The sequence below is a fragment of the Epinephelus moara genome, chromosome 22, assembly GCF_006386435.1.
Source record: "Epinephelus moara isolate mb chromosome 22, YSFRI_EMoa_1.0, whole genome shotgun sequence".
NCBI lineage: Eukaryota > Metazoa > Chordata > Actinopteri > Perciformes > Serranidae > Epinephelus > Epinephelus moara.
Genome location: NC_065527.1, coordinates 14,643,372 through 14,657,968, shown reverse-complemented (window position 1 = coordinate 14,657,968; position 14,597 = coordinate 14,643,372). Strand labels below are relative to the sequence as shown.

Sequence of the window (14,597 nt, the reverse complement as noted above, 5' to 3'; positions counted from 1 at the left end):
AAAAACACTGTTTCTACACATCTTGCTAATATGCAAAAGAGATATATAACCAAATTTTGTTATATACACATTTCTTTTTGGCATTAGATTGTANTATAAAATAATATTTAATATAATCTTATATAGACACCTTATATAAGTTAAAACGACCATAACTAACCATAAAATTCCACCAAGTTAAACTATCATAAATGATCATATTCAGACCCAATGGGAAAAACTGTTTCTACACATCTTGCTAATATGCAAAAGAGATATATAACCAAATTTTGTTATATACACATTTCTTTTTGGCATTAGATTGTATGTAAGGCTGTCGTTTTTAAAAGCAAAGGAAACCAACAACATCACATCATGTCGGATTTGTTAGCTATATTTTTAGTTCCATCTGTTACAGCCCATTTTATGTGCTATATATTTGTGTAGTCCATGACTGAGTGAATGTAGAACTTTATTTAGTAGTTTGGAGGTATTCTGCGAAGCTACATAAAATAGAAATAAATAAATAAAGCTTTTTAAAACAGATGATTATTCGTAAAGCAGCAGTGAGAGACGTCCTATAAAGCCATGACCTTATACAGCCTCTCCTAAATGACCTCTAGATCACTGGGATTGTGTGAATTTCTGTGGTGTGTTCTCACGTGTGTGTGTCTGTGTGTGTGAAGTGTTAATCCCACTCTGCAGTCCTGCGCCATAATGAAATCCGTGTCTGCGTGCTGATTGGACGAGAGCGGCCAGGCCCGAGTCACGTGGGTGAGTTCTTTGGTCCGGAGTAAAAATGGGGTTTGGTGTAAATCTAGGGTGTATTGCTGTCATATATCACGCTACCTCGTAAAAACGACACTGAGGATTCTGGGCCAACAAATCAGAGGAAAAAAATATGAGTTCTTATTATGTGGATGGTCTTCTTAGCAAATATACGGCGGGTAGTTCTCTCTTCCCAAACGTGGAGCGGGCGTCTTGCAGTATTGGACCCAGTGGAGAGGACTATGCCTCGGCTCGGACGGCTGCGGCCATCGCGTTTGCACCATCTCTGTCAGGAGTTTACAGCGTCAATAATGCAGTGTACCAGAGCAGACCCATGTTTACCTCGGGCTATGGCCAGGGGCAGGACGCGCACACACTGCACTGCAGCCTGTTTGACCAGAGCCGCCTGTTCACCGACAGCTGCTGCCACCCGGAGCCGGGACCCCTTACCTCGCCGCCGGACAAACAATACCGGATGTACCCCTGGATGAGAGCATCAGGTATGTGCTAATACTGTCTCTTATGTGCTATTTCAAAGCCCCCAGGTCAATGCTTCTACAAAACATTGGGATACTTACATTGGCCGTTAGTGGTTCAATTAATTTCGTGAAGCCATTGGTGTTGCATGGAAAGAATCGTAAAACTTTTATTGCGCAACTAATGAGTTCTGCAGCCATAAATTCATTTGGCCAGCGCTTCTGTGTGTTCAGTACGCAGAGACCTTGCCGCTGGGGGTTTTCTCTGCACTCCTATTACTCTTATAGCCTCTTCTCCCCTTTGTGGTTGTAAAAAAAAGACCGGCCTGTTGTGTAAATCAGTTCTCTTGCACTCTGCAGCTCCTTTCTAATTGGGTCTGCACTGCAGAGGCTCTGGTATTTTCTGAAACCCGTTCGTTCACATTGCTGGATCAATATGCACCAGTATTGTCGGCTACATAAAGAAGTCAAGTGGATTTAGAATGCAAGCAATTTGAAACATTGGCATGTGTTATAATTTTGAGGGAGAAGGTGTTTGGGGCTGTAATCTAATTACTTATGGCTCCTTCGGTGCGCAGAGCATCGCTGGCTTTTAATTGGAAAGGCATGCAGAGTATCAAAGGAGGCATGAGCCAAACATCCCAGCAGGACGACTTTAAATAGATGTAGTGAACTTAGAAAAAGAAAACCTTTCCCCTACAGACTTGAGTGTGTTGTGTAAGAGAGTGTGTGTGTGTGTGTGTGTGTGTGTGTGTGTGTGTAGTGATGATGTAAAAAAAAACATGAGCCACAATTAACTGCGCTATCACAAATAGATTAATGGGTCTCAAAATGATTCCAGCTATAAGTTTTTATTGTCAGCATCAATTTCAACACCACTTTAATTAATGGTTTATGGAGTATCACATTTCATGCATGCAGAAAAAAAAAGCCCTTTTTGCAGATTATACAGAGCTGGCGCATCTTATCTTCCACAGATCCAAACCGAAAGCGGGGGCGGCAGACCTACTCCCGGTACCAGACCCTGGAGCTGGAGAAGGAGTTCCACTTCAACCGGTACCTGACCCGCAGGAGGAGGATCGAGATTGCGCATACCCTCTGCCTCTCAGAGAGACAGATTAAAATCTGGTTTCAGAACCGCAGGATGAAGTGGAAGAAAGACCACAAGGAGGAACCGACCCCCGGGGGAAAGGACGGTGACATTCAGGCGGTGTCAGAGGCCGGAGAGCCCGAAGCTGGAGACACCCGGAGCGGCGCTTTGGAGTCAGAAACAGCTGCAAAGTAACGAAAGACACGGGCAGAGAATTAAATGGAAGAAAAACACTGTTTAGTGTGAATTAGAGATATACCTGAGATGTTTCTCACATACCATTCATGCACTAAAAGCTTTGTAGGCTGACTAATTGAATGACAGCTGAAGGCAATTATGTAATAAGCATTTAACAGCAGGCTGTAGGTCTGTGTTCATATTCAAACCCTAAATACACACAAAGGCTCCGCATCAAAGAGCGACATCAACTACCTATCCAAACTATATTTTTATACATGCAACACGATAGTGTTTAATTTAACCTGATTGTACTACTGAATCAACATTCCTTAACGAAAAACTACCTAATATTTACCTGCTAATATTAAACACTGACACAAAGAATTCAACGTAAATTAAATGTATTTTACCTATTCGAGTAATTCTGCACCACAGACGATTGTATTTTCTAAAGGGAACAAAGACACCGTCCTGCGTAAATGTGCCTTATTTTGAGTTCAGGCTAATTAAAAGTGAATGTTTTGTTAGTTAAATGCCTCCAACTGTGATTTAGCTGCTTCAGTAGGTGACCCGCTGTATTATTATTTTTATCCTAGATATAATTGCTTATCACTTATAATGTTAAAATGCCTGTTTTCGATACTTATTTTCCCCTCTATACATCCCAGGTTAAACATTTGTTTAGTAGTTTCGGATGATCTTATGTAACCTACCTCAGATTCCCAGAAAGCCAACTTGCTCATTATATCTAATGTAAACAGGAATACTCTGACGTAAATGTTTTGAAGTCTCAGCCGTGTACTGTAAAAATGTTGTTGCCTATTTCCTTTTAGATAAATTTGCAGGCTCCAAATTTCATACGTGTTTGTGAATGTCAGCAATAAACGCATGCACTTTTATTTAACATTTTTAATATCAAGGCATTGCTTTTTTGTGTTCGTGTAAAAAGCTAAAATGTGCAAATCTTGTGGTAGATTTAGGTTCAGTGCGCACGTTTTCAATGTGAAGTACAAGCAACATGTGAGCAAATAAATATAAAGACAGTCTTAAACCTCTGGGAATGTCTTAAAGCTGTAAATTAAAATATAATGGTTGAATAAAAAAATAGCTTTTATCTGTGTATTTGTTTGCATGTAATATTTGCGAATTTAATATTGTGCAACCACAACAGTCATGATAATAACCACAGTCATAATAACGCGCCGGTTGAGTAATATTATGTTGCTCACAGGCACCCATAAGTGCTGTTGACTGTGGCCGATATTAGGTTGCATGTAATGAAACATGTCGCGCTCCATTATGAGTGTTAGGTAAACACTTAAGTTGGGGAATGTGAACTATGAGGATGCGAGATGGGGCAGGCTGCACATGAAGGGAAATTACTGTTGAACTCTACATTCCCTCTGTCCTCTGTAAGATGGCGCCTGACGGTGACCTGCCCCCTTCCTTCTCTGTCTCCCCCCCCCCCATCTCTCTCCCTCCTCTTTCTCCCCATCTCTCCCTCCAGCGCTGGGTCATAAATCCGTTGTTGTTTATGAAAATTTACAACATAGCAATACAACTTTACGACCCGGCTCGGCTTCCCATTGGCCGCAGCTCGTCACGTGGTAGGGAGCCGTGAACATGAACTTTTTATATATAATTTCCAATAGCAGAATAGAGCAGCCTTTCACTTAACGGTCTCGAGCTTCCACGCGGCTGTTTCCCACCACCGACCTTCTACATTTTTACACCTTTTCTGGAGTTTTCTCTCGGTGAGGCAGAGGCTCGACGCGCAGGAGCTTGCCTTTAGGATATGACTGGATCGTTTGGGTGCCCTGCCGTCGAGTGTCCTGACACGTTTGGGCAAGATGAGTGGAAGGAGCCCCGGTGCGTCACTGACCCCCCGGGAGCCCCAGTTTCCGTCCGGGGACTCAGCTGGATACTTCTCTCCGTCACTGTCCGTCTGCACCTGCCAACTCCCTCCCCTCACCTCCCCTGTTTACAAGCCATCACGAGGTAAGGCAATTGAAACTTGTCTATGTGTTTGCCCTGTTATGAATTTGCATGACAAACAAGTCAAGCAAACAATAACCAGTTCTTTGTCGAAGCATTGCACCTTATTTGCTTCCTGTGTAGATATCCAGAGGTTTAAAATCATGTGGGAGAAATGGTTTCCTGTTCCAGTTTATTTTATTGTGATTTAAAAGGCATATGCTACGTGGTCAGTGTCATCAGTCCGCATGAGATAACCCGTGACAACAGTGCTGCTGGCTTTTGCATGTTGTCAAGATATTATTTGTTTGTTGTTGGATTTGAATGGGGATGGGCTTTCGGCTGCAAAATTCATTGGGTGGATGGTGGCCAAAAGATGAGCTCTTTGACGCCCTCCTGTGGAGACAGTGGGGGTATTTGTGGTTGCAGCTCGGTCTGTTTTTGCTGCAAATGTCCTGCGGTGCACATTGGACAGACATGTCGACCTCTATTTCTACCTGTGACTGTGTCCATGCATAATGCTTTAAATTTTTGTGTGCTGCGTATGAATACACGCAGGCCTCGAATCATCGTGCGCTGATTTGATAAACAGGCTATTGTTCAGTGAACAAAGCAGGGTTATTTTTACGTCAGGATGACCTTTAATTGAGCAGCAAGAATGTAATTATCAATTGAATTTAGAAAAGTAAAATATTTTATTATTTATACTCTGTTTTCGCACGTCGATGTTGTTAACGGTGTTGCTAAACATGCACTTAGTGAGCCTGTGTTGAGACACTGCAGTGATTTGTTTCGTGCAATAAATTATGCGTCGGTCGAGCAACCAACTTCTGAAGATTTGAATGCAAAGCAGATGTTTTTGCAAGATATCACTCGTGCAAAAGGGAATGTACAGTCACATGCATCCAATATTGTGTCAGTTTTCAATTTTGCATGTCCCATACCTGCTTATGGCATTATTCTACTCCGGCTTTTTGTGCAAAAATATGTTTCACATTAACGTTGCTGTGTATGTTTTGACTGCTGTTCTTTCTGATGGAAAAGAATGCGTCTGCTGCTATTTGGCTGAGAATTGCGCCGCTTGTGTATTTCATAAAATGTCATAACTATCCTTATTGTGACCACTGTGAGTTTTAGACGTTCTAGTCGTGCGTAATGATATTCTTGGATTAAGATATAAGATTTTAAATGTATTCTCTTAGACTCACGAGTGCCAATGTGTGAGGGTGCCTGCAGAGTGCACTGCCCTCCTGTTTTCCTGCAGCAGTGGCCCCCTTGCTCCCAGCTCGACATGTTTGACACCAGTGCGCACTCAGTTCTTTCATCTCCTTTCTTTTGGTCCTTATTTAGTTCCTGGGTGTGTCCCTGGCTCGACTCGGGGGAAATAATTTTCGTGGGAACTTTGTTGCCATTGGCCAGCCATAAATCAGCTGCTGGAGCATGACTGTTTAGCCAACACACACACACACACACACACACACACACACACACACACACACACACACACACACACACACTGCGTAGGTCTTCTCTTAGTGTGGGCCCACTGTATGTGGGAGCCCGGTGTTCACCCTTCCTCACATCGTGCCTTCTGGCTGAGGGTCTGTTACCGCAAAGGGCGCACATACCTGGGACCGAATAAATAATCTGTATCTCGCTGTTTTTGTCAGTAACACATGATTGGGCTTGTGCTGGGTAAAGGGGCTGCTCTGGGAAAATAGCACGTGGGGGAAAGCAGAGGACAAGTCGCTGCCTTGGAGACTCGAAGGTGCCATAAAAATTCCACAAGGAGAAAACCAAACGGAGAGCGCAGGACGAGGCGTCATGCCTCTGTAGAGTCTGTGCCGGGCTCTGTGCGGGTCTCCAGTTTTTGTATTCCTGCTCAGAATTAACATGAACAGTGGATAGCTGATTTACACTTTTTAATAAGTGCATTGGCCAGATTACAGTCAAAGGTGGAGAGAGTTTTTTTTTTGTTTCGTAGGCAACGTTTCCCCTTAAAACTAAAATGCTAAAGTAGTTTTTAAAAGCGAGAATCAATCGTTTTTACTTTGTCTGTGCTGCATTGTACTTCATCCATCCATCAGACAATCGTTTTACTTTTTTAAAACTGTTATATCACACACAATAGTCGAGGCTATATTTTTATTTTTCAAAAAGTGGAAGATAAAATAAAAGTAAAAACAACGGACGCTACTGCTTTGTAACCCAGTGAATACAAATAACTCACAGCACAATGCAGAAACTAAAAATATGAATTATTGTCTGAACATTGTGGTTATTTTACATTAAACATTTCAAATAGATTGGTTTCATTTTATCCAATAATCGCTCGAATATTTCCTTTTTCAATATTTGTAAATTTCGTCTCTTTTGTGTCTTTAAATTGCAGAGTGACTGTACAAAACTCCACGCTGGGTAGCTGCTTATAGAAAAGGGATTTTATGTTGCTCTCGATCTTGTGTTGATACCTCACAAACATACAAATAATACAAATGCAATTTGATAATATATTGACTATTTAAAAGTCAATGTGAACGATGATTCGCCTTAAAACGGAGGCGTAATAAAGTCGGGTTACATGCGACGAGCTTATAAAATCATCTGAGGGCTTATTGTGTAAATCGTTATATTTTAACCAGTGTAAAGTTGACAGTAACGTGTCTTCATGTGTAGCTTATATTTAAAGTTATCAGTTCTTCACTGTTAAAAGACAGGCCTTGAATGGGAGTCTCTGTGTTATTATCCGACAATGTGATGCTTGGATTTTATCTTTACGCAAAACATTTATTCATCAGTCTTTCCCCACATTGACGGACCTTCAGTTGTTTTATGATCATAAGAAAAACTGTGAAAAAGCAGTCCTGCTTTAAATGGGCTTTTATTCTATTAAGTGCGCACACTATTTGCACTCATCGCCTATCATAACATGCATAACAGATTCTGATCGAATTATTTCTGTACACTATCCTCGCAGAGATTGCACTCTCAGCATGTCACTTGTTATATTGTTTAGGAGCCCGTTGGTTTTTGCCGCAATGGTCGTTAACCTCTGAATGACCCCGTGTGGAGCCCACGCCTCAGAAAGCACCGCAGACAGGCAGTGCAACAGTTGAGCCAGAGGATGGCGCACCACGACAATTCAAAACACCCAAACCGTGGCTCAGAGCTTGCCCTAGCCACGAGCGCATGGAGGCGCGCGCCCTTCACATCCCACCCAGTATTTCCTCCGTGCACGAGTTTACCTCTGGAGGTCACCAAGCAGGATTTACGACTGGTCAACAAAAGCACGTGATACTCCGCCGTACCCCATATTTGGGTGCCTACGTAAGAGAGAATCAAGTCCATGGTCCCACTCATTTCCATAATTCATCATAAATTGTGCAAGGGTGCTATAGGACGCGCTAAACCATAAGAGCCACAAATCAAGCACACAGGTTTATGCTATTTTACCTCTAAAACAATAAAAAACAACAACAATACCTACAACGAGCAAACGGTGGAATTGTCAACAAATGAGCTCCTATTTTGTGAACTCATTCTGCGGTCGCTATCCCAATGGCGCGGACTTCCAGTTACATAATTATGGAGACCATAATACGGCAAACGAGCAATACAGAGACTCAACAGCCATGCATTCCAGCAGGTATGGCTATGGCTACAACGGGATGGACCTAACAGTCGGGCGGACGGGTACCGGACACTTTGTGGGCAACGAGCGGACACCGGGCTACTCCTCAGCGGCGACAACACCCTCGGTGGAGCCGGTCAGGTACACCCAGTCCGCCAGCAGCACCGGGACATCGTCTCTATCGCCAACACCTGACCCACTACCGTGCTCCTCGGTCGCCAGCTCGTCCCCGGTCACCGAGACTCAGTCTCAACACCGAGCCGTGAAAAACTCTATAACGACCCCGTGCTCTACCCCGTGCTCGAGCTCGAACGGAGGCACGCTGCTGCTCAGTCGGGACTGTGTGTCCAAAGCTTCTCCCCTCGAGGAAGAGAAGCCTGCGGGAAGCGCACCAACAACTCCACAAAATGTCACGGAGTCAACACAGCCTCAGATATATCCGTGGATGAGAAAACTACATATAAATCATGGTAAACTGCTTTTTTTTTAATGATCTTGTATTGATTTTGGAGACCTGGCATAATGTTGTTGTTTGGTTTAGGTGTAATCATGTTTATATTTATTCAGACTTTTAAACTACAAGCAGAACAGGCCTGATTCAGACCATTTTAGTACTAAATATATTTACTTTGCAAAGGGGCACACGGCGCCATATGCGCCTCTCACCTGTTTGGTGTATTAGCCTACTGCTTTTTAGTGCTGTCAACACAGACCAGGTACGGCGTACTCTAACATATTATCATATGAGGTTTAAGTTAGTTGAACATGTATTATATATCTACAGGATATTCTTTATTATATTGTATTTTTTAAGATCAAATGGCCCCAATTTTATATCAGTTTAGTATGTAAATTCCTTTTCGCAAGGTGCAGTTGAAAAGGTGTGTTTCTTACTTTGCTTGGTTGTTTGGAATAATTTGATGATCTTTTAAGCCTCGTGTGAAACTTAGCCTTGTGCCAACTTCGTGTGCAGAAAACAAACAGACAATATGGGGAAAAAAATGCGAGATATGTAGCCAAAAAAAGTTCCTGCACTGACTGCATCTTTTTTTTATTATCATAATTAAATCCGCTGCATCTCATGTATTTTCCTTTTTGTCTTTCTGTACAAGATTTGTCAGGACCAGAGGGAAAGAGAGCCAGGACTGCATACACCCGGTACCAGACCCTGGAGCTGGAGAAGGAGTTCCACTTCAACCGGTACCTGACCCGCAGGCGGAGGATCGAGATAGCCCATGCCCTCTGCCTCTCAGAGAGACAGATCAAAATCTGGTTTCAGAACCGCAGGATGAAGTGGAAGAAAGACAACAAGCTGAAGAGCATGAACATGGCGGCTGCAGGCGGGGGAGGCTACAGGCCTTGATATTCAACTCATCTGCCCCTCATAGCGAGCACTATATACAAAAAAATAAAACAAAGATTGTCATATCAACTTCCCCTTCCTCCTACTTCAAAAAAGCGCAGAGACTTGTGACCGGGGCTGTGCGCGGGGAAGGGGACACCCCACCTGAGCCCCACTGTATGTCCAACAACCGTCCCATTATATTCCTTAATATTATTTCCTTTTTATTTCCACCGTGGTAATGCTTATGTGAGTAAAAAAAAATGCATTATGTACAGTTCTGTCTAGATTTAGTAGAAAAAGCAACAAAATAAATGTTTGTTTAAATTATTTCTTGTTCAGACGAAAAAATAAAAACGTCAAAGCTTGAAATGCTACCTACCTACCGCAAATAAACCCAGTAAAAAGTTGTGTGATGCACTCAGAACAATACCAGCCTAATGAATAGAGGGTTGAGGTTGAGCTGCCTTGGTGTTTAGCCTTCGTTTTCTATGTATGTACTGTATATGTATGTATTTATTTGTTTGATGTATTGTACCAACTTGTCAGATAACTTGCTTCCAAAAGTAGAGCCAGCAGTGAGCCTTGTATGGTTATTGTGTGCGTTGTGAACACATGTATGGACAGAAGTGCCGACTCAGTCTTGTATGTACAGTAGCTGTGCCTTGCATCTTTTTTTTTCTTTCTTGCAGGAGCTTCTGTTTGTGTTTTTCACCAGGGCGCAACATCTTAGTAAAAAAAAACGTGTTATGTCTTTTCTTTCTTTAGCTGTTTTTGTGTGGAGGGTCCCCACAGTAAATTTCATTGCCTATGTGTATAACTCCATCGTGATTAGCTTTTTGTAAATGTTTTTCAAAGACTGGAAGTCAAGAATATACTATAATAATGATGATGATGATGATGATGATGATGGCCATTATAATAAAATTTCTACTGGAACGGCAACATCACAGTGTACGTTTTTGTAAAACAAAAAATATATATCCAAAGATCCGTTTACGCCTTCGCCACGCTGCGTCATGGAAGAGAGGAGTCAGAGTTTGTTGTCTGGTCTAAAATCTTGAGGTCACCTGTATGAGCTGACAAAAATTGTTTACTCGAGTTAAATCCTTGAATTCAACAGGTCCCCTTGAATGAAAGCTTCATGTTTTACTCACCTTGCTGCATGTGGAGCGGGGGGCTTTGGGGTCCTTGGCCACTCACCGGCTCCAGTGACCGGGCGTCCCCTTTGCGCACAGACTCCTGGGCTATTCCCGGAGAATCAGCTCGACTTTTCAAGCTGTAAACTTTATTAGGGCCGATTCTGGCTCTCTGACATTTGGGTGCTAAATGAATGGGGGGTTTTGTCTATGAATTAGATCGTAAAAATCATCCGGAGCGCGGCCAGATAGGCTCACTGGCCATAAACGGTCACGTGGTAGCCATTAAAGTAAGTTTTATGGTTTTGGGGAGTTGACAGTATATTGCACATAACATATAATCGCACTGACGGCGAGGCTTCGTCTGACTCTCTCTTTGCAGGCTGTAAGTGTTACTTGACCGGTACAGCCCGTCTCTATTGCTCAGTCTGCCTCAGTATGGACCGGACGCTCTCCAGGAAGAGGACCGCGTCTCTGGGTAAGTTTCTGCAGACTATCCGGTAGCCCGAGAACAGCCAGCCTGTGTTAAACAGCCATATTATTGTATTCGCTCCCTCTATCTGTCCCTATTAGTCCATTACACTAATTTGTCAGTTGTGCAGCGCTGAATACTGGTCTCGGCAGATGTTGCGCAGGGTTGGGTCCGGCTCATGGCTATTTAATTGCTTCCTTCCCCGTGTAACTTGTTTCCCTCCATCTGTGGTGTAACTCATAATCCATTTTTACATGTTGGATAATTATCTCTGTGTCCATTTCCACCCCCACAAACTTCTAGTTGTTGTCGTTTTATTACATTGGAGGATTCACAGACCGTGAACCAGAAAGTTTCCAAGGGATGTGTGGAGTGTGGAGATTTCCTTGATAAAGTTAAGCGCTAATGCAGGCCTACAGCTTTACAGCTAGCGACGTTTGATTGGGTTCTGTATGTGCTGATGACTTTTGGAAGTTGGAGGTCCATGATCCTGGGGGAAAAAAAAGTTGCAGTTGTTATGCTGAGCGCTGCGCTCCACATGTTGGCACTGCTCATGGCTTTAGGATGGGCTGTAAACAGTGTCAAGTAAACACAACATGGGAACAAACAGCAGCAGGGAGACGTTTGAAAAGGAATTCCGTTTTGTGTCAGCCCATCGTTTTGTGTTTGGGGTTGAAAAGTTCAGATGACCTCTTAAAAGTCACTCTCGCTTTGTGGTGACCTCTTGTCCGATCAGTGCCGGGGCGAAAGCGGCCACCAGTGGACCCTGATCCCTTAAAATCATGGACTGATAATGGGGAATATGTATATCTATTTTTTTAACTCATTTTTTGGACGCGTTGGTGTTTTTCTTTTTACACCCCTGTGTGTTTTTTCAACCAAAGAGTGTGTGACTCGATGCGCCGTTTCCAATTTGAAATTTCAAGGCCAAATATGAAAACATCCAACTTTTTTGGGTGGGTATCGCTGTTTGAATCGTGTGAGTTTTTGGCAACAAACAAACTTGCAAATATCCATCCAGCTTTCCTAAAGTTGTTGCCTGGGCGGATTTGCAATATTGTCCGTCAGCCAACCTAAATAGCAAGTTTTATATTGGGTTCAGAGGCCTACACCACTCCGTCTAAAATAATATGTTATTTCTGCCAATAAATAAATGTATTCATCACTTCAAATAGCTTTTTAAATCCCTTTTCACCAATGCTGGAGTGGAATTTAAAATCTGGCCTCCTTTTGAAAATTCTGGCCAGATGAGAAGGAACTCCCGAAATGTATTTTTTTTTTCTTTCTTTTTTAATAATCCAACAAATAATAACATTTTGGGGTTTCAAAATAGGAGAATAATTGAAACCATACTGCTGATATCCATCTGTTTGTTGTTGAACAATTTTTACGCGTTGTTTCGTAACGAAGTCACCATCTTAACAAAACACGGGATTTACACTCTTTCCAGTTGGATTTTCGACACGCTGAAAATACAACAGGACACTCTGAGAGTGCGGCTATTTGGAAATTAAAACCCTTGACAATATTTCAAATGGAGAAATTTCGACAGGGCCCCATGTGCGGCATACTGCCAGGCAGAGGGAGAAAGAGAGAGAGGAGCGCTGTAGGTTCATCTGGAGGTCAGCCACAGCACCAAGATAAATCTGCATCCTCTCAGAGCCACCAGCAGAGCTCGCTTTAGGCCAAGTTCACTGTCACCCTGCTGTATGGAGAGAGGGAAACCACTCACACATCCACGGTACCGCGCGCACACGCGCCTTCACGTTAATGACACGTTTGCTTGGCGTTGCCTATAAGCATAATGCGTATAAATGAATTTACCGAGGGACACAGAGCCCGTGGTAACATCCTTACACTGGAGGAAAGGAGTGTGTGAAGAGAGAGGGGGAGTCTAACTTTAAGTGTTGCCTCCAACAAAGACTTTTGGCTGCTTTGGTTGCTCTATAACGCTAATGAATGATTTGCATATTTTACGGCCCTATTAGTCTTGAGTGGGAGCCTATTGGATTTATCTTTTCACTCCCTCTTTGGAAACATCATAAAGCCACAATTGCATTTCAGGTCTTGTGCTGGCATCTTCTCTAATTATGAAATTTGCGAAAATGATCATCGCGATGGCAAGAGATATACACATTGTTCAAATCAATTTTTCGTTTCGAGAGGGGCAGATATCTCACTGGGCTGGGACAGATGAGAGCGAGATAGCTGCAGAAGAGGAGGAAAAATTGGGGTCAAAAGTTTACGCGCTGAACAAGTCTCCGTCATCTGTTCACTCGGAGCTTGATGCCAGCCTTATAATAGCGATCTTGACTCTCCACACAAAAGACAGAATAGCTTTGAATTACATATGTTGCACGGTGCACTCCAGGTGAACCCTGAAAGCGCGGTGACCTCGCGTTTGGGACCGGGGGAGGGGACCCCCCACCCGTCCCCTGCAACAAGATTGAGTAGCTGGCGTTTTATTAGGGCGGTTGATTGGTGAATTTCCTTTGAATAAATTGCATTTGATATGTTTAGGGACGAGGGCAAAATTTGCATTTTGAGGATTGATACTCTCGACCCGGTCACAGGGTAATGGGAAGGCCCACAGCCCCCAAATTGAGCCCCCGGACCCCTTAAAAAACATTTAGCCCCTCTCTTCCTGATCCGCTGAATAGAAGCCTTTTAAGAAAACAGAAATGTCACAGATGTTTTTTTGACTCAGAGAAGGAAAGCTTTAAAAAAATTCTTTTTGTTGCAATACATATAAAAAAGATGTAGTTTATTTTATTCTTATTTTTTACCAGGCCTGTTTAACCGCTTTGGAAGAAGAACGCAGCCACTTCATAAAGCACTTTGGTTGTAGATGTGAAGGCCCAGTGAAAAAAAGAAGTAAATAAATATGGCTGATAAACTCGAACTGGCGGGAAAACAAAATTATTTTATGGATATAATGCTGAAAAAGCTTAAATATGAGTCTCGGCTAAGGCGCACAACTTCTTATACGTAGTCGGCAACGCAACACACAAAAACATTTGCATTTTCAGTTTAAATCAGAATAAAAAAATATAGAATATGAGATCCATTTGATTAAAAATGACCAATAAAACAGTGCCACTTTCGATTTTATCAACTTTTTGTTGCCATCTTAACGTTAAAGTCAGAGAAAATAAACACTTCAATGTAGAAACTTGCAAAATCTTATTTTATTCTTAGTAATATAACAGTTATAGACGCACAACACACAGCGCGCGGCACAAATAGATGTTTTGTACTATGAAAAGTGTTAAAATGTCTCAACAACGTTCAACGAAATTAAAAGAAGGTGAGTCGTTTGTTCAGAACAACTTTGTTTATTGGATTTAAAAGTAAAAGCTCACAGATCAATAGAGAATTGAACCCACCCGAAAGGCTGCAAGTGCGTTCATCCAAAGCCACAGCGCTGAGGGTTATTATTTCATACACACTTTTTAAAATTAAGCTAGATAATTTAACAGAAAGCATCATTTCACATGCTTTCAATTGATTTAATTCAAACGTTGGTGGCCTGATTGTTAACTCACC

General features: G+C 42.4%; 3 protein-coding genes across 5 annotated transcripts in view; all 3 read left to right on the top strand.

Moving 5' to 3' along the window:
- The first annotated feature begins 106 nt into the window (after positions 1-106).
- On the top strand, positions 107-3,980 carry LOC126384068 (homeobox protein Hox-A7). Of its 2 annotated transcripts, XM_050034940.1 has the most exons (3): positions 111-753; positions 913-1,247; positions 2,201-3,980. In XM_050034940.1, exons 2-3 carry the CDS (start codon positions 1,082-1,084, stop codon positions 2,506-2,508), a joined length of 474 nt encoding a protein of 157 aa, XP_049890897.1. In that variant the 5' UTR covers positions 111-753; positions 913-1,081; the 3' UTR covers positions 2,509-3,980. The 2 variants fall into 2 exon arrangements, with proteins under 2 accessions (XP_049890896.1, XP_049890897.1); XM_050034939.1 differs by having other exon boundaries at positions 107-1,247.
- Positions 3,981-4,246: 266 nt separating this feature from the next.
- The window catches only part of hoxa3a (homeobox A3a), a 31,314-nt gene continuing 20,963 nt past the window's right edge, over positions 4,247-14,597 (top strand). The window contains exons 1-2 of one of the 2 annotated variants that reach the window (XM_050034923.1): positions 4,247-4,491; positions 10,962-11,057. The gene's annotated coding sequence lies outside the window, so the exon portion shown is untranslated. The remainder of the gene's footprint in view (positions 4,492-10,961; positions 11,058-14,597) is intronic. The other variant, XM_050034925.1, reaches the window with a different exon arrangement.
- Positions 7,530-10,512, top strand: hoxa5a (homeobox A5a). The gene is made up of 2 exons (XM_050034935.1): positions 7,530-8,568; positions 9,211-10,512. Exons 1-2 carry the CDS (start codon positions 7,983-7,985, stop codon positions 9,459-9,461), a joined length of 837 nt encoding a protein of 278 aa, XP_049890892.1. The 5' UTR covers positions 7,530-7,982; the 3' UTR covers positions 9,462-10,512.